The sequence below is a fragment of the Electrona antarctica genome (assembly GCF_951216825.1).
Source record: "Electrona antarctica genome assembly, chromosome: 9".
NCBI classification, from domain to species: Eukaryota; Metazoa; Chordata; class Actinopteri; order Myctophiformes; family Myctophidae; genus Electrona; species Electrona antarctica.
Window position 1 is genome coordinate 37,151,061 of NC_136790.1, and position 24,465 is coordinate 37,175,525.

At 43.6% G+C, this 24,465-nt stretch overlaps 1 protein-coding gene across 3 annotated transcripts in view; it reads left to right on the forward strand.

The window, feature by feature from the left end:
* rims4 (regulating synaptic membrane exocytosis 4) overlaps positions 1-22,746 on the forward strand; it is a gene marked incomplete at its 5' end in the record, with an annotated part of 39,979 nt that extends 17,233 nt beyond the window's left edge. Inside the window, 6 exons of one of the 3 annotated variants that reach the window (XM_079509551.1) lie at positions 11,973-12,099; positions 13,085-13,232; positions 17,203-17,324; positions 18,941-19,042; positions 21,185-21,324; positions 22,480-22,746. In XM_079509551.1, the coding sequence (XP_079365677.1) occupies positions 13,156-13,232; positions 17,203-17,324; positions 18,941-19,042; positions 21,185-21,324; positions 22,480-22,698 (660 nt within the window). In that variant the 3' untranslated portion in view covers positions 22,699-22,746. Of the gene's footprint in view, positions 1-11,972; positions 12,100-13,084; positions 13,233-17,202; positions 17,325-18,940; positions 19,043-21,184; positions 21,325-22,479 lie in introns of those variants that run through there. The other 2 variants (XM_079509550.1, XM_079509549.1) reach the window with 2 other exon arrangements.
* Between the last annotated feature and the right edge of the window lie 1,719 nt (positions 22,747-24,465).

The following is a 24,465-nucleotide window of genomic DNA, read 5'->3' on the forward strand; positions in this document are numbered from 1 at the left end:
CTCTGTGAATTATAACTTGCATAGAGACCTAGAGAGACAGAGACAGACTGAAGTAGGTGAGATTAGAGAGGAAAAGAGAGGGAGCGATAGAGAGAGGCAAAGGAGAGAAAGACATAACGGAATGTGTTTGTGAGAGACAGAGAAAGAAATGAGAGAGAGAGAGAGAGAGAGAGAGAGAGAGAGAGAGAGAGAGAGAGAGAGAGAGAGAGAGAGAGAGAGAGAGAATAGGAGGCTCCTTTGTGTTCCTGAGCATAGAGAAAAAATGACCTACAAAAGTCAGAGGTAGGAAAAATTAAGAGACAGGAAAAGAGGTCTATTCTACAGGGAGAAGAGAAGGGGAGAGGGGAGGAATATATGGGAGGAAGGTGGAAGTGAAAAAATGAAGGATGGGGAAGACAAGATATGAGCATGTATACGGTCTCAGACAAAGACATACTGTAGAAAGAAAGGGGAAGTCAAGCTGTCATGTGGCTTCAAGTGCAGATAAAGGCTGAAAATAATAATTCTACATAAAGTAACATGTCTTCTTCCTTTCTTTTCTTTTCTTTTGAGTGTACCCACTTCCCACCGGCGAGTTTCATTGTGTACTAATGACAGACTGACAAGTTGAGTCCTGCCTTCCGTTTCATCATCACCAGGATGAAGGGTCATTGTCGGGGGACAGTTACATGTGTGTCTTGACAAGAAGACTGAACATTTTGTTTGGTATTGCTGCCGATATGCTCCTGTATCGTTTGCCTGGTCGGGGTGGTGGCATCGGTTTGAACAGACCATGGCTGGTGTGGAGGATGTCTCACAGTCAGACAGTAGGAAAACTGGTAGGGAGACTAGTGTGAAAAGCTATAGTTAGTTATAATTTGTAATGTCTAACATTTCAGAGATGAGCATCTTATAGCTGCCTTTTTCTGACATGAATTACAGCCCTTGCTCTACAGACTGTATACAATATAAAAAGATATCGTTGCTCTCAGGCAGAAACCCTGTATCTCCATATTTTCAACTGTTTATGTTTTTGTCCTAAATTGATGACATACTTCCTCATACTACACTGTCACACAAAGGGTAGCAAAAATAGAAGATCTGCAAGCTCACAAAACATCGCAGAGCTTGCAGAACTGCAGATTCTACAAATGCCTTCTAAACATATAGTTCTCAAACGTTCGTAATTCTAAATTATTCAACATTTTTTTCAAAGATGTTCACAAATAGCAGATGTGCAAGCTCACAGCTGTGAGCTTGTAAGTATAGGCCTACATCTGCTATTTGTATTTAGCCAGTAAAAATCTTAAATGACAATACACATGCAGGGTCCTTGACCTGTATGTAATGTAAAACTAAATGAACCTGGTTGTTTCATAATAACCACAGCAGGTGAAACAATTAACCATTTACAGCATATATAGACGATACTGTAGGTCTATAATGTCCTCAAGACTTTTTTCAGTAGATGTTCTGTTGTGGTTGGAAGTTGGAACTATATGACTCCAATTTGTAATTTACACGCATGCATGCGTGTGTGTGTGTGTGTGTGTGTGTGCACACGGTGTGCGTGCGTGTGTGCGTGCGTGCGTGAGTGAGTGAGTGCGTGCGTGTATAAATGTATGTGCATGCATGCAAGTGTGTTACCAAATCTTTCATTGATTGATATCCCTGGGTGATTCATGCACCGTTGCAGGCAGGTCCGTGTCGCCCGGCCGAAAACAGACGATCTGTAAGCTGATAGATAGTCTGTTTTTAAATCAGGTGCATTAACACCTTGAGAACTACGGAGAGAGATAGAGGACACACCTGGAGAGAGAAATGGAGCGCTTTAACTGAAATGAAAGGATCAATGTCTTTCACACTATTATTAATATTATGGGATGCAGGACACGGAGACAGCTCCCTGTACACACACGCACACCCACCCGCACGCATGCACGCACGCACAAACACAGTCACAGTCACATGCACGCAGACACACACTGAATGGGAAACGGTTTATCTTCATGTATTGTTTTGGCGTCCTCCTGGGCAGGATAATTCATATTTGGATAAGCATAATCGCCCGTCTTATCGCGTTTTTTAATGTTTTTCTGGGGAATATAAAAGGAGTTCTAATCTACAGTATGTATGAGGTCAGCTCGGTGCAGGGATGCTCTCTCTCTATCTCACTCTCTATGATGATGATCGGTCCTCCACCAGACAGACTGCTCTCTATTTCTCTCTATAATTGTTTTTTTCTTCGCCTCTTGTTCTCTTTCTCTGTAGACAAACGTCTCACTCACTTTAATCTGTGTGACTGTCGATCTCCTTTCTTGTTGTCTGACAGAATGATAGATCACCTTTCTGTATGTGACCAGGCACGCCTTTCTCGCTCTCTCTCTCAGCTGAAGTCCTTCCACTCCATTCAGATGAGATCGTGTTCTACAAAAACACATGCAGATAAAGCATGTTGTTGATGTAGGGCAGAAACCTCTTATCTCCATTTGAACATACTACATCACATACACTTACTTCACAGAATTTTGAATTCTGAAAAGTAACAGTTTTGGACATGAGGTTTCCACCCGACAGAGACGATGTACAGAATGGGAAAACGTATCTGTGTTCCAATCAATCCATTAGTTATTATTTAGTCACGTCTTGTTAAATAGTACGTACGGTATTATTTTTATACCGAAGCAAGCAGCATTCACACCAACATGACAAATGTGCAAGATACGTATTACCTAGCATATGTCAACATTTATTAGCAATGTTCTCCAATTTCTGCTGAATGTTTGCCCATGACATGCCTATAATACTATAGTGTTAACCCATTGAGGACTGAGGCCAAATGTTGCTATATACTGTAGCAACATGCATGCTTATGTGAGCAGGAGTTGTTATTATGCATGAAAACAAAGGCGCACCACTGGAAGAGGAGGGCTGGGAGAGTGATCAGTCTCTCATTCGGTCTCTGCAAGTACACGGGGAATTGGGCGGTGCCCCCAGAGGCAAATTAAAAGGATTTTATTTTTTGCCGATAGAAATATGATTAGGCTATAGCACCTTCCAAAACAGAGATCCTGTAATACAAGGAAAGAATATATATTAATTATTACAACGTGCATGACAATATGAACAACCTCAGTGTCAGGGGTAGTTGAGGAGGTCAGTATAGGTCAGGTGGTGACAGAACCGATTATTGGAGAGTGATTACGACCAATCAATGAGCAGCTTTGTGATTACGACCAATCAATGAGCAGCTTTAACCAGCAGGTTATTGGAAGACGTTGACGGGGTCAATACTTCATCCTGGGTGACCTCTGCTATGTTTAACCACTTGATCCATCCCTATTGGGCATAGCACTGGCGGCCATGTTCTGGTTCCATCCATTCATCTTTCCCATTGAATATGTATAAGTTTATATCAATTATTTTAAGCCATCAAGGATCCTGGTGAATCATGACCATAAAACATTTGAGTCTGTGAAAAAAAGCAAAACAAAGGCTATTTATTAAATATACGGTAGGCCTAGTATATCATATAATTAAATATTATTATTTGTTCTTCACGTACAATAATTTATATAATAATAATAATTGTCACGGTCAGACTTTGCTTGTCTAGGTGTTGTATTTCTATGTTATGTTCTAGTTGTTTTAATTCTATGTTATTGTCTTCCCCTGCAGGTGTTTCTCATGTGTAATCACTAATCAGCCCCCATGTGTATATTATATTAGTCTTGTTCCCCAGTCAGTCCTTGTCGAGTCATTGTTTGGTGTGTGTGACATCATGTTCAGTGTTAGTTTGTGATTGTGACTTGTTCTCTGTTAAATCCCCCAATCTTGGGTTTGTGCCTGCCTTGCTGACCTGCATTTGGGTCCTCACCACACCACCACCATCGTGACAACAATGCGTTGTAACTGTATTGAATTCAGTCTGACCAGAAGCAGGGATAAAACATATCCTCACCGCACAGACAAATGAATTACCAGAGGGGGGTATCAAAAGCAGAAGCATTGATTTAGCCCTCCTGCAAGCAAATACAACCCTGCATCAGAAAATACAGAATATCCACCTGTCAGCTGCTATCACAAGCACATCATGTGTTTTATATCATGTGTGCTATAGGAGGCCAATATAGCATTTGCTTGTGAATTATTCAGTGAGATATGTCAGATAGAGACACATAATATATATGGTGCCATGTACTAACAAGAGCTGATCTTCACACCATCGTAAGATAAAAATAAGTCAACTACTCTCAGCCAGGCGTCAATATTTATGGTGTGCCATAATGGGTGTAAAGAAAAATGTCAAAAAGTGTAAAAAGATTTTAAGAACATTGGAAATACTGAAAATGGCCAATCACAGCTTCTAGAGCAGCTGTTGTTGCTATTCATATACTATATGAATTATAATATAAGGCCTTAGTGCTTAAGACTGTACTTGGAGTGCTTTTTCCCCCATTTAAACCAAATATCTTTGCCAAAAAAGAGCACATCTAAGCTCACGTAATTATGAGCTTGTGTAGATGAACTACTCTTGGTGACTGTGGGGGTCCTTGACAGTTTGAGAACAAACCGGCGTGTCTCTGACAGAGCAGAGTTATAGTTTTATGTGTATTTTAAAATATTTAACACAACAGTATATGCAATGCATGGAAAAGTTACCATTTTTATTTTCCATTTGAATAGGTGTTACTGTATATGAAAGGAGACTAAACATGCAGGTCACAATCTAGAAAGATTGAGCTCCTGTCACACAAGGCACATAAGCATTTTAATAATGCATATGGCCTACGCATTTTACATTTGAGAAATGTCCTCTGATATACTGTACATAATTGGACTTGCTGTGGCTTGAAGAATATCCCTCTGTTCGCCGGTCTTATAAGCAGCCCACAGCAACGAGGTGATTAATGGTGTTGCTACGCTCCTTGGGGCTACTGTAGGTTATAAAAAGATATAATGAGCAACTTCCTTCTTTTGTAAAGGAGGTGGGGAAATTAGGCTGTGTTAAAAATGTGTCACCATTTTTATCATTCATCTCTCTCCCTCTGTCCCCCCCCCCCCCTCTCTCTCTCTCTCCCTCTCCCTCTCTCCGTCCCTCTCTCTGTCTCTTTCTCTCCCCCTCCCTCTGAGGAGATGTAGCTCATCATTCCCCAGGGGTTTTCATTAAGGCTTTGTGACAAATCCAGCAAGGATTTGTGTGTGTGTGTGTGTGTGTGTGTGTGTGTGTGCGTGCGTGCGTGCGTGCGTGCGTGCGTGCGTGCGTGCGTGCGTGCGTGCGAGTGAGAGAGAAAGAGAGCTCTAGAGCCGTATATAGCCAACATGTGACAGAGCAGAATGCCATCAAACCAACGGCCGCATGATGTCAGGGTTGGATTTGCTTGGCTTGTGTATGCAAATGTTAGTACATTTAGCCTCTACTCATACATGTGGCCTATAGGGTACTTCAAATTGCTTAAAATGTAAGGACATTTGCTTCTCTAACCTTTAGCCTGCCATGGCATGGCCTGAATATCATTATGTGCATTCTGTATGCACATAATGATGTTAACTCTGAACTTGGTAGATCTGCTTTTGGCTTCTGTGGCCCTAATACATGGAATGACCAGCAAACGACATTAAAATTGACCACATTGGTACCCGTGAGTCGTTTTAAAACCTTGGTGAGCATACAGACCCCCACAATATGTAACTGTTTTTAGATCGTTTTGAAATTTGTCTTAGCTTTTATTTGTAACCTATGTTATTCACATGTACCTCACATGTTTTCCTTTTCCTGATCTTCTGATGTATTGTGATGTTTTTTATATGATATTGTATTACTCGACGACACTGAAAATTAGTTTAATTACTCAGTGTAATTTTGAGAATAAATAAAACTTGAATGAATGAATGAATGAATGAATTAGTGTGTGGAACATGCATTTCCAAGGGGCAGATGAAAAAAATGCCTCTGGTGATAAACCTGCCCGATATTTGCATACTGGGGTGGACCCTGAGTGGTGCCCCACAACTTTGGGGGCAGCGAAATCCAATCACAACCGAGACCAAATCTGCACGATCGAGGGCTTTTTGCACTGGCACTATAGTTTCCAGGCTAACCCTGTACCCAAATGACGCGATATATGAATGACACTTGTTTTCAGCCACCACATTGATACAAAAAAAAGCATTCTTCGGTTGTGATTGGCAGGATACCAGTCTGATACATCACAAAGTGAGCCTTGTCCTGAGATGACTCCTGTGGGTAGATCTGACCTGGTTTTTACCTTAGAGATTGATAAATGAGGCTCTGAGAGAGAGAGAGAGAGAGAGAGAGAGAGAGAGAGAGAGAGGAGGGGGGTGGAAAGTACATTTACTCAAGTACTGTGCTTACAATTTTGAGTAACTTATTCCACTACACCTCAGAGGCAAATATTGAACCTTTTACTACACTATACTGTACATGATTGATTTATTGATTGATTGACATTTTTATTATAGTGTCCTGTACCGCAAGATGCTCAGCCCATGTGGGCTTACAAGACACATCAAAACAGGTTACTGTTTTTTCCCCCTTTTTTGCCGGTGGGTTCCCAGATTGTTCATACATACACCAAAATATAGCCTAAATAAAATACAGTAAGGTATTAATTGTCCAAGCTATGGGTATACATCGTTCTTCAACACAACTGCCACGACTTCTCTAAAATAAATCTAGAACTAAAAAAAAACATTGTTACTTTGCAAAACGTACAACCAAGTAAGCCTTAGTTATACTATTTATACCTTTCACAGTGAGCGAGAGACAGTGAAAGGGAGAGGGGCCGTCTGACTGTCAGACAGTGTAACAACAAAGTTCACAACGTGTCGCATTGTGAGCTTGTAGACAGCGTCATGTAACTGGAGCATGAATTAGGCATAAATATTATTAGGGCATGCCTCCTGGTGGAGTTTGGTTCTTCACGGAGCACACCTGTCTAGTTTAGTTCAGTCTGTCTGTTATAGTCTCTCCTAGAGGTTTGTCGTCTGTCTGTCTGTCTGCCTGCCTGCCTGCCTGCCTGCCTGCCTGTCTGCCTGTCTGCCTGTCTAGCAGTCCCAGTCAGTCGCTCCATCTCTGTCAGTGTATGAGTCGTCATTAGGAGCAGCTATTTTTACATTTTGTTCTCCTTTCCAATAATGTCTCTACTGGGACTCTGGGAGACAGACGACTCTGCTACATCACACAACCCTGCGCGCATGTGTGTATGTGTGTGTGTGTGCGTATATGTTTGCGTGCATGCGTGCGTGCGTGCGTGCGTGCGTGCGTGCGTGCGTGCGTGCGTGCGTGCGTGCGTGCGTGCTACATCACAGATGTGAGTGTTCCATCATAGCGGTGTCTCTGCAGCATCACAACGTTGAGTTGTCACTGCCAGTGAACTCTAGTAAACTCTGGATGGAGAATGACACAATTGAACGACATCCATTATTATGGCTGAGGCTGCTTGTTATGACATGCGTGGATGTACAGGCAGTACAGCATGATGCTTCTATTGTTAACTTGTGGCTGAACTACAGAGTAGATGTACGTGATGGCTGTGTATGAAATAGACAGAGTCTGCCATGACCAGTATATGGAACTCCAACCTCCAGTGAGCCAGAAAATAGCAGCTAGGAGAATGAGACTATAGCAGGACACTGCCAAAGACATACAAAAATTGCCAGCCAGCAAATTAGTGCTGTGGAAACCAACACACGGACATCGATCATGAGTATTGAGTAGGGTTGGGACCCGGAACCTGCAGTTCTTTTTCAGAACCAGTTCCGAGATTGAATAACCGTAATCAGTTCCATCTTATATTTGGAACTGTTTCTGGAGCTTCAGAGCTGGTATGTGGACTTGATGTCTGCTACTTACTATAACAGTGGTTCTCAAACATTTTAATTTCACTCTGAGAGTGTACAAATGGAACCAAATGGACCCGTAAAGGTCAATTTGGTTCCATTTGTATACACTGTCAGAGTTACAGTCCTCTAAGGGTCCATTTGGAACCCCCTATAGTAATCGTTAACGGGAACCGTTAAGAAATCGAACCGTTAAGGTGGAATCGTTATAAGGAACCAGAATCGTTAAAATCCCAAACCTATATATACCCTAATCACGAGGACGTCTCACATTGACATGCATGGATGTACTCAAGAAAGACGCAGGAGCACAAAGTACCGAGTAACTGGAGAACCAGGAGCACAAAGTACCGAGGAACTGGAGAACCAGGAGCACAAAGTACCGAGGAACTGGAGAACCAGGAGCACAAAGTACCGAGGAACTGGAGAACCAGGAGCACAAAGTACCGAGGAACTGGAGAACCAGGAGCACAAAGTACAGAGGAACTGGAGAACCAGGAGCACAAAGTACAGAGGAACTGGAGAACCAGGAGCACAAAGTACAGAGGAACTGGAGAACCAGGAGCACAAAGTACCGAGGAACTGGAGAACCAGGAGCACAAAGTACCGAGGAACTGGAGAACCAGGAGCACAAAGTACAGAGGAACTGGAGAACCAGGAGCACAAAGTACAGAGGAACTGGAGAACCAGGAGCACAAAGTACAGAGGAACTGGAGAACCGGGATGACTGGAAGGACAGCCTATCTGAGAGAGTATATAGCATAATGATTATGAGCATAATATCTTCTACTGGGAGCTACAGAACAGGGAGAAAAGGAAACCTGTGTGACAGAGAGTGGTCCAACTTTTAACAGTTATGTATATAATATGATTGCAGTCATGTACAGTAGACTCACAGGCACATCTGCTGTATTGACTTGTGCAAAGTAAACACTCACCCACACTCATCGTCTGTGTGTGTGCGTGTGTGTACACGTGCGCGTGTGTGCACCTGTGTGTGCGCCATGTGTGCGTGTATTCACCTGTAGCTATGCAACACGTGCGCGGTGACGTGGCACATAATGAAGGGTCTATGCTGTGTAACAACAGGACATGGACACAATACAATACAATTCTCCTCCCACGTCTTGGTCTCCATAGCAACAGCATCCGCGACATCGCAGCTGTATCTGTGTCACTCAGCAGAGTGTCCATCTCCCACGGCGACAGGCCGCTGACACACACAGATGCACAGATATAAAAGACAGTGCACACACACACACACACACACACACACACACACACACACACACACACACACACACACACACACACACACACACACACACACACACACACACACACACACACACACACACACACACACACACACACACACACACACACACACACTCACACAAATAGGCTACATGTTTGATCACAATATAGAGCTATTATAACACTTATTTTAACACGTGTATGCACATTTATGTGCTGCTGCTGCTATATTAATAATAATATAATAATAATAATAACAATAACACTGTTTATTATTATTAGTATTATTATTATTATTACCATGCAGTAAGACGCCCTGAGGGCGAGAAACAAGGGCTTCTTATACGGCACAGTTGAGAAGCAGGAGTTAAGTATCTCCATACATAGAGGCTACTAGCTAACGTTGAGAAGCAGGAGTTAAGTATCTCCATACATAGAGGCTACTAGCTAACGTTGAGAAGCAGGAGTTAAGTATCTCCATACATAGAGGCTACTAGCTAACGTTGAGAAGCAGGAGTTAAGTATCTCCATACATAGAGGCTACTAGCTAACGTTGAGAAGCAGGAGTTAAGTATCTCCATACATAGAGGCTACTAGCTAACGTTGAGAAGCAGGAGTTAAGTATCTCCATACATAGAGGCTACTAGCTAACGTTGAGAAGCAGGAGTTAAGTATCTCCATACATAGAGGCTACTAGCTAACGTTGAGAAGCAGGAGTTAAGTATCTCCATACATAGAGGCTACTAGCTAACGTTGAGAAGCAGGAGTTAAGTATCTCCATGCATAGAGGCTACTAGCTAACGTTGAGAAGCAGGAGTTAAGTATCTCCAAACATAGAGGCTACTAGCTAACGTTGAGAAGCAGGAGTTAAGTATCTCCATACATAGAGGCTACTAGCTAACGTTGAGAAGCAGGAGTTAAGTATCTCCAAACATAGAGGCTACTAGCTAACGTTGAGAAGCAGGAGTTAAGTATCTCCATACATAGAGGCTAATAGCTAACGCCGCACAGACAAATGTCCTGCTGCCTGAGCCGCTCTCTCTCTCTCTCTCTCTCTAAACTTACAATGTGCAGCTGAGGGTTGCCAACTATTAGATTTTCAAATAAGGGACACCTTACGAGGGACACCTCGTAAGGTGTTTTCCCGACTGGGAAAAATTGGTGTCCCTTTTGGTGTCCTTTATTAAAAATTGGTGTCCCTTATTTGAAAATCTAATAGAAAAATTGGGTAATTTCCGGTCAAACCCCCCCAATTTCAGGTCTAAATTACGTTAATCAATTACATTAAATTAAACAACACAGTACAATCTTTTGGCTTCCAGCGACCCCACATTGTTTCTTCAGGAACAATATTTCTAGTTGTAATATTGTAATTGTAATATAATATTATATAATTAATATCAAATACTACCTGACCTGTATTGACATGTAGGCCTATGAGCTGTTTGAGAGTGTAAAAGTGCTATATAGTATGCATTATTTTTATTATGAATAAATATTAGTCATTACATCTACTTGCATTATAATATGATTTAGTTGATCTTAATGGTTTAAAAATATCACGGTGTATCAGTGTTGGGGTACTTAATTACATTGACCATTTAGCAGTATGAAATAAAAAAATTGGAAAGTATACATGACTTGAATGAATCTGCAGTCTGCACTGACCTAAAACTTTGCTCTACCCCTTCCAACGTATAGTTCATGCCATAAGGTTTTATAGGTTTAACAAACAGCATACAAAATATTAAGTCTTAATGTCAAATGTTCAAATCATAAACTTGACCTTATTTCAGACCATTTTACAAAGCATACAGGCTTCTCAGTACCCACTCTTCTGGTTTAAATTCACATTTACAGCTACTAAGCCAGTGGTTCCCAAAATGGGGTCCGGGGACCCCCAGGGGTCCTTGAGTGAGTTCCAGGGGGTCTCCAGCTAAATGATAGTTTGGAACCAAATGGACCCTTATGGGTCTGTAACTCTGAGAGTGCAGGTCAATTTGGTACCATTTGTATACTCTCAGAGTTAAATTAACATTGATTTTAAAATATAAATGGGGGGTCCCAGAGGTAGAAATGCCATTAAATGGGGGTCCGTAGACTAATGTATGACAAACTGGGGGTCCTTGAAATTAAACGGGTTGAGAATCACTGCTAGAGCCTTAAAAATCTTCTCTTATGGGGTCCATGGCATTATGTTTTCAAATGGGGGTCCGCAGGCTCATTAGTGTCAATTTGGGGGTCCCTGACAAGTTTGGGAACCACTTCTCTAGAGTTGCTTGATGAACAAGGAACTGTGTCCCTGTCAGGGCTAATTGGCACATGACAGCACAGTCCTTTGCAATTTGCAACTCTAGATTTATTATAATGATATGAAGTGACTTGCCATATACCATCCATTGACTGCCCATTCATCCAATTTGCGATCTGCTTGTATTAAACAACATTAAACTCACCAACATTGCAGCTGTAGGGAAAGCTTGAATATCCACTTTCAAACTGCAAAGCTTTTGTTTCATAAAAATCCACCGAATCTTTTTCCCACTCAGCTCTGCACTTAGTTTTTCTTCTTTTTTAGTTCTATCTCACTACTAGAACTTTCTGACTCTGAGGTAGATAAGATTTTTGGCTGTCAACAGCATCCATTTGTGTTTTCAATGTTGTGGACTGACCGGAGCGTGGTGAAATAGTTGCTAAAATACGATACTGCATAGTGATTGGCTCTGCTGCATGCCTATGAAGAGTACTAACCAATGAGCTGTGCCTAGCGCCTTTCTAGACACCAGGTTCCATGTCTTCCTCCTGTTCCTATAGCTCAGATAGCTGCCCCTTCTGCTTGTGTGTGTGTCCGCATGTGAGCGACTGAGAATCACTATAACGTGCTGTCATTCTTCCACGACCCAAAAATACGGGATTAAGTGCGTCCCGTATCGGTTCATTACGGGACAGGTCTTTTAGTTGCCAAATAAGGTACGGGACGGTTGGCAACCCGCTGCTGAGGTGACTATATGGTGAATGACAGTATGGGTCCAAAACTTTGATTACGTTAGTTTTGATCAACAATATCATAAAAGAATAATAATAATAATAATAACTTCCCTCTTTTTGGGATCCGGGTGTTATCAGACGAGAGTTATCAGGCCCGAACGTCCATTTCTAATCGCCATGCACTGCTTTTGTGGACATTTTGGTCCTGTGTGTGTGTGTGTGTGTTTGTGCATGCGTGTGCGTGTGTGTGTGTGTGTGTTTACTTGTATATAGTAAAGTACAAGAACACACGCACGCACGCATGCGCACACACACACACACACATACACATGCGTGCGCACACCCTAACCCAGTACTGCAGCAGCAGTGCTCATGAGTTCTAACCCAGTTCTGTCTCTGAGTTGAGTCCCATATGACCAGGATTGAAATAGTTCTGTTCTAGGTCGCAGCCACCCTGTCTGTCTGTCTGTCTGTCTGTCTGTCTGTCTGTCTGTCCGTCCGTCTGTGTATTTGGCTAGTTAATGCTGTGCGTGCGTGCGTGTGTGCGAGCGTGCGTGCGTGCATGCGTGCGTGGAAGTCAAATTAAAAAATTCTGTGCAAAATATTACTTTAATAAATCTCTCCCTCCCTCATTCACTGTCCCAGTCTACTTCTTCACCTCATCTATCCTCAGTCTCTGTCTCTGTCTCTCTATATCTCTATCTCTCTCTCTCTCTCCCCCCCCCCTCTCTCTCTCTCTCTCTCTCTCTCTCTCGCTCGCTCGCTATCTCGCTCTCTGTAGTGTATAGGCCTACTGAGGCACTGTGGAATACAGAGGGTGTATCAAAGTGAAATATAATTTGAATAACTCTCTCTCTCGCACTGTGGTGTACACCGAGGCATTGTGGGAACACTGGGATACAGAAGTTGTATCAAAGTGAAATATAATTTGAATTAATCTCTCTCTCTCTGTCTGTGTCTCTCTCTGTGTCTCTCTCTGTCTCTCTCTCCCTCACAGTGGACCCAGAGGGCAGGAAGCTGCGTCCAGGTGGTATTCAGAGGAGTACGGAGACGGGCCTGGCGGTGGACATGCCCAGCAGGACGGTACGGCAGGCCAGTCACGAGTCCATCGAGGACAGTGTGAACAGCTACGGCTCAGAGGGGAAGTAAGTATACCATCATCTTATGTGGAAAAAAAGTACTCAAATGTTTGACTTACAGTAAAAGTATCAATGGAGAAATACTCAAGTAAAACTCTGGTATTCAAAATGTGAAACAGTGGTCTAGAATTAATGTAAACCAGGGCGTTGGATGAAAGCGTGTCCATGGGAGTAATTTTGAGACGTTGCATATAGGTCAGACAGGTCCTCCGAGGCTCACGTCCCAGTTGGAGTGAGTATACGCCTGTCTGTCTGTCTGTCTGTCTGTCTGTCTGTCTGTCCGTCTCGCCAGCTAACATGTGAAGTATTCCTCTTTTTTTTCCCAGAACGTAATCATCAGATCTCTATTGAGGGCACGAGGAATATTTGTGATGTGACTATGGGAACTAGAAAAATCACACCTGTGCATCATCTCATACTGGCCAATCAGAATGCCTGCTGCCTGTTGCCACAAATTTTCGTCATAGTTGACGGACATTTGACCTAATTTCTCCTTTCAAGATGACGTAGATTTTCCCTTCATTGTCAATGGCATTTAATGTTTGTGTTGCGGACATCTTTTGGTGACAAAAGCTGAGGAAAAAGTGGTGGAGGAAGTATTCAGACTTTTGTATTTAACCCTTTATGAAACAAAACCGTAAAGACTGTATACCAAAAAAGTCTCTCTATACCAGCAGTCATCAGTCACTGCAATGTGGTGATGTTTGGCTGCAGAAACACAATGTCCTTTTGCTGCATTTTGGTGTTTTAACTTTGTTTTGATAGAAAGGGACGTTTTTGGCTGATGGTAGCCTACAGCAGTGGTTCAGACTCAAACTGTTTTGGCTCAGGTCAGCCCTGTAAATACCTTTTTCATCCAAGGCACCCCTGAATTACATTGTTACTTTATAGAACTTTAAAATATGTAAATCTTTCCCTAAGATATGTTCTGAGGAAAACCTGAGAGAATAGTATAGTTTCCATATATGTCTTAATAACTATAATTATTTGATATACTTTGGTTTGGTGGTACGTATGTATAGAGGGTTTAAGTGGTTAAACTGAAGTGATATTGATACATTCTAAATATTATCAAAGTATGTGTGTGCGTGCATGCGCGTGTGTGTGTGTAAATCAGAGTGCAGTGCTTATGTTGGGGTGATGAATAAGAGCTTTATAGCTAACAGCATCCAATCACACTTATGAGCCTATTGATTCACAGGTCCCCAGGGCTTGTGTGTGTGTGTGTGTGTGGGGGGGGGGGGCTCTCTGGATCTCAGACTTCACGTGGCCAGCAGTCTGTGACATCATTGACTGTTGACGCCACTCACTCGTCTATCTATCGTCTAGCACCCCCAGTTTGTTATGAAGACACTGACCCCCCAGTGACCCGCATTTGATACCATGCTTTATCTCTGGCACACCCCAATCTACACTCTAAGGTCCCCAGTGTTTTAGATAGATGCTAAGATAGATAAGATAGCTGTGTGTGCGTGCATTCGTTAATTTGTGCATTTGTGCATTTGTGCATGCGTGCGTGCGAGAGAGAGAGAGAGAGAGAGAGAGGGAGAGAGAGAGCGAGGCCTGTAAGTGTGTATGCATTGATGAATTGCCAATAAAGCTAGGAGGAGTGCATATGATTTAGATGTGCAGTCAAGAGATGTGATGATTGGAGAGACTGTTGTGTACACATCCATCACTCAACTCAACTCTCACTGCACTGCTGCTCCTCTGGTAGGCAGCTCTGCTCGCTCACTGCCTGCACCTGCTTTTCATGATTAGGTGGCTATAAGTTATAGTCTGACTGACCGTACCAGGACCTGACTTTGCACTTTAATATGCTTTTAATAAGAAGGTGCCAAATTACTATATGCTAGTATAGAGCGTTGTGAAGACATAAGAGGGAAAAAGGGTATGGAGCTAGAGAAGAGACAGAGATGAAGAGAGAGTGGGGAAAAGTTATAGATTTTAATAATGATCAAGGCAATTAAAAAATCACACTCGTGTACTAAACAAACTAAACAAACATTAAAAGTCCATAGACTTGGCTGCCATAATGACGTAATTTCCGAAAGCCAGACGTTGGGGCAAGCGCCCCTTAAAAAACACACCCACTGTGACGTGAGTGGTGCCTTGGATTACGTAATCGTTACAGAAATAGACTACTACATACAAAGTAACCACAGTAACCGTGCTGAAATAGACACCCAAACACACACGGTCAACTGTTGGAGCGGCTAGCACCGCTCAAAAACTATGATAAAAGTATGAAAACTACAACTACAAAAAACAGAGGCAGTAGAGCCATTGCTGAGCCTTTTCACGGGCGTGCGGGCGTGTGTGCGTGGAAAATGTCCTCTCCTCAGAGTTGTACGTATATTCCAACAAACCTTAAATCACTGACCCTGCTACATTGCGGCACCGTCGATGTGAATGGGTTCATGCTCTCTCCTCTGTCTCCTAGTCCATGATCGGTTCCTTGGTCTTGGTGTCTAACAAGCATGGCAATTGAATCATTAAATTGTATTTAGTTAATTTATTTTCTAATACAGTTCTTTGGTCCCCAGACACAACCTTGCTGATCCTTTGTTTAGCCTACCTCAGAGACAGACATCTTTTATAGTTTATATCCGTGCTTAATTTCTAAATTCTTAGGTGTCGGAGCTCGGGTGCGTGCACGCACACGCGCGCATGCACGCACACGTGCACGCACATTGCCTTTTTTTTTAGCACAACCAACGGCCAGCCCACCCATCAGAACACAATAGAGTAGGCATATAGACGTTTTTATATGTCTTTAAATGTTCTGATGAATTGAAAATGGAGGACCCTGAAGTAACAAGTCTTAAGCTTTTTCTGGTTTTATACTCGTAGCAGTCAGATTCTGTATTGACCTGTGTAGGCTACTTTCGTTTGAACTGTAACCATTCTACAAACTGAATAACAATCAGTCAATCAATAACATTTGCAGCAGCAGTTTACACAGGGGCCCGCCGCCCGCCGGCTCACAACACATAACTACAATAGGCATTTGCAGTTCAGTTGGCACAGCGGGTCAACGTTATATTAGATACTGTATAAAATACAGTATTAAGTTAGGGTGGCACATCATCAGAACAGTACGCAATGCTAAATACCTGCATGCGCGTTGTTGTTGTCCTTATCCAAGTTCCTCCTCCTCCGACCACCTCCTCCTCCGATGACAACTCAATAATGCTACTACTACTTAATTCTGTACTAGTCTTTTTTTATTTCGGGCCCACCAAAGCAAGCGTTATGATATTCGATTCTGATCGAGCCATGTTGTAAAGCCGGGTGTATTTGCGAGATTTGGCAATGCAGTCAGTTCTGTTCATAAGAACTCACCATGTTGAAAACAAAACGCATGCTGTCCCCAAGGCTAAACTCCAAGTAGCAGTTAATCTATTGCTCCATAAAAGTATGAAAGTTCCATATGCAACGAACGACAACAGATGCAAATTGCAAAAGTCGAGACGAGACGAGTTGTTTTTATTTACGCATCCGACACCGTCAACAGTGAGGCGTACGCCGGGGTTCCATAGCCACCTATTTCCTCTCAAAACGGGCACACATTTCAAAATAAGAGTGTTTTTTTGTTTGTACTTGCAATGCGATCATTCAAGCCATGTTTTATTTTGGAATCGTACTGGAAATAGAAGTAACTATGAAGAGGAAGAAGCCTAGTTGACTTGAAAATGAAACTAAAATAATAATAGAGACGTATTGTATATTGTAATGTGCATTTGCGGTGGCGGAGCGCCCTCTACAGCTACCGGAGCTGTCTCTACAGGTGGGGGAGCTCAAGTGACAGGTACCAGAGCTGAGCTCCGCCAAGCTCCCGCTGAAATTAAGCACTTATATATAATGCCTCTCCATCTCTCTCTCTCTCTCTCTCTCTCTCTCTCTCTCTCTCTCTCTCTCTCTCTCTCTTCTCTCTCTCTCTCTCTCTCTCTCTCTCTCTCTCTCTTTCACCCAGTCTGACCAGTTTGAACTACAGTGGGATGTGTTTAGCATCAGACACGCAGTTCAGTGACTTCTTGGACGGCATGGGCCCCGCCCAGTTTGTTGGACGCCAGACGCTAGCCACCACATCCATGGGTGAGAGAGAGCCTGAGGACACATGAAATATACTGTCATATTACCATGATAATTATACCATGGCCAAAAACAAATGGCCTGGGGAAAACATATGTGATGCTCTATATTCTATCTATACCAGTAGTTTTCAACCTTTTTCATATCAAGGTTCATTATTTATTCTGCATGTATTGTTCTGTTGTGCTGTTGAGTAGAAATGAATAATCCAGAAGTAGTCTCCCCCTTGGTTTACAAACAGCTCTCAAAGCCCCGCCTGCATGCAAAGTGCTGATGGATCATCAGTGCTTTGTGAACTTTGAGTGCTCCAGTATTTTATTTGGGTACTACAGTCTCTCCTGAAGTGCCCTAGAATTATTCTGTCTGATTCAAGTTGTCCCTGTTGAGCACCGATGAGTCCTTCTACTCTCAACTGAAGCACGCTGGACTTCTTTGTACCTGTAAACTCTCCAAGTCCATTTTTAGCAAACAAAGCTGATTCTGCCAAGATATCACGGAACCTGGCACGGAATTTGTTTTTAATAGAAATGTCACCATCCTGTTGATTTTACTATTTGAAGATTTTCATCCGGATTCACAGATCCAGGCCGGATCTTATTTTTAATACACATAGGCTAACTCAAAGCTAAAAGCCCTATTTGTATTGTGAAATTAGAAAAAAAGGAATAGCCAATATGTAAGCTGTGTGGAACGTTGACACTCATAAACCTTGAATTCTTGAGTTTTCTAAGTTGCCTGCAGAAGTTGAAATTACATCAACCATAACCCATACTTCCAATACTATTGGATTTCTATGGTTTGGACAAACAGTTATTTATTTATTTTAATGAGAGATGAAAGGTGAGCTGCTCTAATGAAACAGTGTCACACATCACAGAGGTCTGGACACTGCAAGAAAGACGAGACATGAAAGACGATCCGAAACCAATCAATCAATCTGTTCCTCTATACATGTTTGTCCTTTCAAGTGTGAGGGGAAAAAATGCCAAGATGGCACAGGTTTAGAACTCGTTCAGTTCAAAACTACATCCATGTTGAACTCCATAAAACAAACAAACAAATTAATGAATGAATGAAAGCACTATCCCTCTTGTGAAATTAACATTGTGATTCTGCCCATCCATCCATCCATCCATCCACCCACCAATCCATCCGTCCGTCCATCCATCCATCCACCCACTCACCCATCCATCCATCCATCCATCCACCCACTCACCCATCCATCCATCCATCCACTCACACACTCACCCATCCATCCATCCACCCACTCACCCATCCATCCATCCACCCATCCATCCACCCACCCACCCACCCACCCATCCATCCACCCACTCACCCATCCATCCATCCATCCATCCATCCACTCATCCATCCATCCATCCACTCACCCATCCATCCATCCACCCACTCACCCATCCATCCATCCACTCACCCATCCATTCATCCATCCATCCACCCACTCACCCATCCACCCACTCACCCATCCATCCACCCACCCATCCATCCATCCACCCACTCACCCATCCATCCACTCACCCATCCATCCATCCATCCACTCACCCATCCATCCATCCATCCCTCCATCCATCCATCCATCCATCCATCCATCCATACACCAGGTGACGTAGAGATCGGCCTGATGGAGAGAAACGGAGGTCTGCAGGTGGAGGTTGTTCAGGCCAGAGGACTGACAATGAAGCCTGGTTCCAAAGGACCACCAGGTAAAACCTGTCTGTCTGTCTGTCTTTCTGTCTGTCTGTCTGTCTGTCTGTCTGTCTGTCTGTCTGTCTGTCTGTCTGTCTGTCTGTCTGTCTGTCTGTCTGTCTGTCTGTCTGTCTCTCTGAAGACCACCGTCTTATAATCTCTCTCTCTCTCTCTCCTAACAACTAGCCCCCCTCTGTCATACAGATAGCACATACCTGATCTCATCCAACCTATTGTTTCATCATGTCTGACGGGCAGTAATGGATCCTAGTTGAATAAAATTAGAACAACATCAGCAACACAATGAAAAGGACCAGGACAGACAGACAGACAGACAGACAGACAGAGATTTCAGGATTCCTATGTTTAATCTTGTCATCTAAATCGTGTGTGTGTGTGTGTGTGTGTGTGTGTCAGTGTGTGTGTGTGTGTGTGTGTGTGTGTGTGTGTGTGTGTGTGTGCGCGCGTGCGTGCGTGCGTGCGTGCGTGTGTGCGTGCGTGCGTGTTAGTGTGGAGCTTTAATCCTGTACTGAGATTCAGCAGAGCTCGCGCTCCAATTGCTGTTGCAGTCTGGGAATGAGAGTCAGCGAGGAAGTATTAAAAAAAAAACAAGCATTTTCTCTCTTTGTTATATTGTAATCTGCAGTCACCTCGAGTTCTATTATTAAAGGGAATGAAACCCAAGGCTAATTTTGTGGTTTGTATTCCTCTTCAGGTTGAAATCCACAACAGAGTAATGCTCAGGTGGTGCAGTGGTAAAGTGCCTGCCTACCACCACCTTTGTTGAACGGCTATACCAGTGGTTTTCAACCCCGTTCATATCAAGGCCCATTATTTATTCGACATTTGAGCCATGGACCACCATTTGATGAGATTTAGCCTCTCAGACCCAAAACTATTGTCGTTGGAAGATTCTGTCCACAATTCCATGCTGTATACAGTAGATGTGGTACCATTAGGAGAGATAACCAATAATTTTACTTTTGAGAGTGTAAAATGAAACCAAATGGACCCGTAAGGGTTTACCGTAAGGGTTTACGTACGCTCTCAAGTAAGGGTTTACGCTCTCAAGAGTTAAAGATCTATCATTTAGCTGGGGACCACCTGGAACCCCCTTAAGGACCACTGGTGGTCCCCGGACCACTGGTTGAAAACCACTGGTCTATACGAACACAATTGGCCCGTGTTCGGGGGAGGGATGCCAGCGATGAGGGTGATATTTGTCAATTCACTTACTCCTATACGGGCCAGGGTGGCACCTGTCAGCAGGGAGTGTTACTGTGTTGGGCTGGAGGAGTAGGATGAAGTCTCTACCTCTAGCCCAGTGGGGGATCAGCCAATAGGATACAACAGCATTGACAGTGACAGCACACACAAACTTTGTGTGGGGATGATAAAAAAAAGAGCTACATAAAAACATAAGAATAAAGATTCTTAAGCAACCCTGGTCTTAGGAAGCTGAGAGCGAGACAGGTAGCTGAGAGGACGACAGGTAGGCAGATAGACAGCCGAAAGCGAGACAGGTTGGTATAGAATATAGACAACTGCAGGGAGACAGGGGCAGGCAGATAGACAGCTGCAGGGAGACAGACAGCCGAGGAGAGTGGGACTTCCTGCCAAACTTCCTCCGGTGCTGTGCGGAGCAGAGCCATCTGTCTGAAGAGTTATGTCACCTGAAGTCCTCCTGGCTAGGCTAGCATACTTCCAGACAAAACGTTCAATTAGCTAATGTCCCCTAAGCAATAAATAACATTCCTGCCGCTAAGCACTTTTGGCTAATATCATTTTGGCTAATGTTACCCTGGCTAAATGTTGCCTAGCGACGAAATGTAAATCAAGGAAGTGAAATCGGAAGCAGTAAAAGTGAGCTTCAGGGACCTTTGTTTGTTTTCTTTTTTTACGTTGGGCTTAGAAAGCGCTCTCTCCCTCTCCCTCACCCCCCCCCCCCCCCCCTTCTCTCTTCTCCCTCCCTCTACATTAAAGTGTATCTGCTGGAGAAAGGTGTGCGTGTGTGTGTGCGTGCGTGTGTTTAGTGTAGTGTGATACAGTATTGTGTTGTGTTGCAGCGGCCTACATTAAAGTGTACCTGTTGGAGAAAGGCGTGCGTGCGTGCGTGCGTGCGTGTGTTTATTGTAGTGTGATAATGTGTTGTGTTGCAGCGGCCTACATTAAAGTCTACCTGCTAGAGAAAGGTGTGTGTGTGTCCAAAAAGAAAACCAAGTCTGTCAGGAAGTCTCTGGATCCACTTTACAACCAGGTGCTGATCTTCTCTGAGACTCCCCAAGGCAAAGTGGTGCAGGTACACACACACACACACACACACACAACACACACACGCATGCACCGCACGCATGCACGCACCGCACGCACGCACGCACGCACGCACGCACGCACACACACACACACACAGACACACACACACACACACACATTCCTTTAGCTTAATTGTCACATGAGTAGTGACAGCGGAGACAGAGAGAGATTAAGCTTTAATTTAGATTAGATTATTAAATCCTGTGGGTTAATGAATTTAAAGTGTCACATAGGTACTTCATTATAGTCATTGTCTATGATGTATCTGGTTTGTGCAAATTGTGCGTGTCACTGCATGCATATCATTTACATTCATAATTCATGAATTTAGCCATTTAGCAGATGCTCTGATCCTAACTATTTAGTAGTGAAGGAATTAACCACTTAAACCTAGCGTCCCTATTCCTAGTACAGACCCCTGAGGGACTTCTGGCAGCACAATATTACTGTGTCAAGAGAATAAGTCTGTCTGTCTGTCTGTCTGTCTGTCTGTCTGTCTGTCTGTCTGTCTGTCTGTCTGTCTGTCTGCCTGCCTGCCTGCCTGCCTGCCTGCAGGTTATTAAATGATTTTGTTCAGTCATGCAACCCATACACAATATTAAATGGCAAAGGGGTGAGTCACATTTGGCACGGCGGAGACATAACACCTACAATAAGCTAAAGCCATCAAAGACGTGGAATGTTTAAACCGTAACTAAATTCTTACTTTGTTGAAAAGAATAGGCTGCCATCTTCCTTTTGTTTTGCCTGGGTGGAGTGACAGGCTGTTGTTAGTTCTGTTATATGGTATCAAACTTACTCTGAAACAAGGAGCATCTTTTAGGGTCCCAAGATATATTTTATGTTTTATAGTGAAAATAGCCGATCCACAGAGAGTTTAATACATAAACCTATGTGACTCGTGTTAACCTATGTTTGTGTGTGACTCATGTGTGACTCATGAGTACCAGTAGGGGCGCTGTCGTGCCAGAAACAGAGAGAGAGAAATAGTGCTGTACTGTTGCCTGCTAATGAGAGCGAGTGAGAGGGGGGGGGGGGGGGTGTAAGGGGGGGAGTTGCACCACTCAGTTCACACGGGTGTGATTTTTCATTTCACTACAACTTTAACTTTAACCGTCAGGCTTTCATTTCTGTTGGACAGGTGATCGTTTGGGGAAACTACGGACGGATGGACCGCAAGTGCTTCATGGGCGTGGCCCGCATCCTATTGGAGGAGCTGGACCTGAGCACGATGGCGATTTGCTGGTACAAACTGTTCCCCACCTCCTCCATGGTGGACCCCACCATGGCCCCGCTGATCCGACACTCGTCCCAGATGTCACTGGAGAGCACCATCGGGCCCTGTTGTGACCGCTCCTAGTGGGCATGGGAACTATAATCATCTCAAAAGCCGGCCACTCCTGGGACTTATATGGGAAACATTGGGCTCCTTTGATTTGTCAACCGATTGTTGCTATCAAACTCATGGGAAATGTTAATGCTCTTGGTGGTGCCTCTCGTTGTGGCTGCGGCACGTGGAAACGTTTTGTTCTTTTGCAGTTTCTACCAGTTGATGTCAATTAGTGTCATTGAAGACTTGGGAGTTAAATGGTTCTTTTTGACGGTGTAGCCAATTACACCACCATGGAAACAAGTATAGTTCACAACGTTCTTTACACCAAGCGGTTCTGCTCGGAAAGGAGATGTATACAGCAACTTATCAGATGTGTACACTGATGGACAGGCAGCAGGCTTCAGCCATGCAGCACCTTTAAGGCTCTTTCCGATTACAACTACGTGAACTGTGCCGTTAAAACGTACTTCACAAGGTCCTGGATGTGTTTCCGTATACGCTACGACTCAGTGTCAGATAAGGTTCTCAAAGCCTAATTTGAGCCCTGCTCAGGAGGCGGTACTAACCACTGAGTTCTGGGAACCCAGAATTCAGAATCAACATACATTTTTCCAAAATAGAGAAAATAACAGATCGACAAGCTCACAACACGTCAATCTGCTATTTTCACTTTTATATGAGTTTTTTTTTATAACGCCTCCCCCTTCAGCGGTGATCCTAGTATCACAGAACTTATCTGGAATGTTACCTGGAAGGGTTAACCCTTCGTAGTCAAAAAGAGACCATGGTCCCTTGATCTTCTGGAGGGCTAAAGGACATCACAGCACACATACTGTCTTTCTGTGATTAAGGACACTTCCCTTTTTATCCACCTCCATCTTTTATGAGATCTACAGTATATGGCTGCAGTCCAAATGGATCTCAACAAAAAATGGACTTAGCTGCCAGGAAAAGAGAGAATGAATAATCCATCAATCCATCAACTGTGTTCCATTTCTCCCTGGGCTGGGTCACAGTGGTGGCAGCAGCCTATAATAACCAAGGTAGTCCAGCACCTCTCTGTGGGACCCTGGGGCCTTACCAGGCCAGATGAGACATAATAGTCCCACCAGCAACTTCTGGGTCTAGACTGCAGGGGGTCACCTATCAGTTCGACATTCCAGCCCTTGAAGATGCTCAAAAGGCATCCTGATCAGATGCCCAAACCTCCTTTCAATGCAGAGGCACAGAGGCTCTATGCAGAGCGCTACTCTAAGCTCCATTGGAAGTCAGAGCTTTTTATTTATTTATCTCTAGGGCTGAGCTCAGCCACCCTATGGAGGAAACACATTTTTGCCACTTCTACAATCCACAATCACATTATTTCGGGCACTACCCATTTACCCAACCGTCCCAACAAGCTTTGCTAATGACAATGGTCTTGTTACATAGGCCATGCTACCGTACCAATCTGTCTATTTGTCTCATGCTCCATTTGCTCCACAGTCGTGGACAAGAATCTGAGATACTTGAATTATTTGCTTGTGGTAGCAACTCACTCCCAACTGGGAGGCAGCAATCCACCGTTTTCCAGCAGAGAATCGTGGTCTCAGACTTGGTGGTGCTGACTCTGAAACTTCAGTCTGCTTATTATAGTAGCTAAAGCTTAAGGCCAATGTCCCCGGGCTGCCTGGGGTTGAACAGTGTTTTTGGTTGTCATTCTTACATGTAAAGTATGGTCCCTCTGCATGTGAGCTGTTTGGTACAGAGGTCTTTGAGCAGAGTAAAAGGTGAAATGAAAGCCTCGCCCTCCTT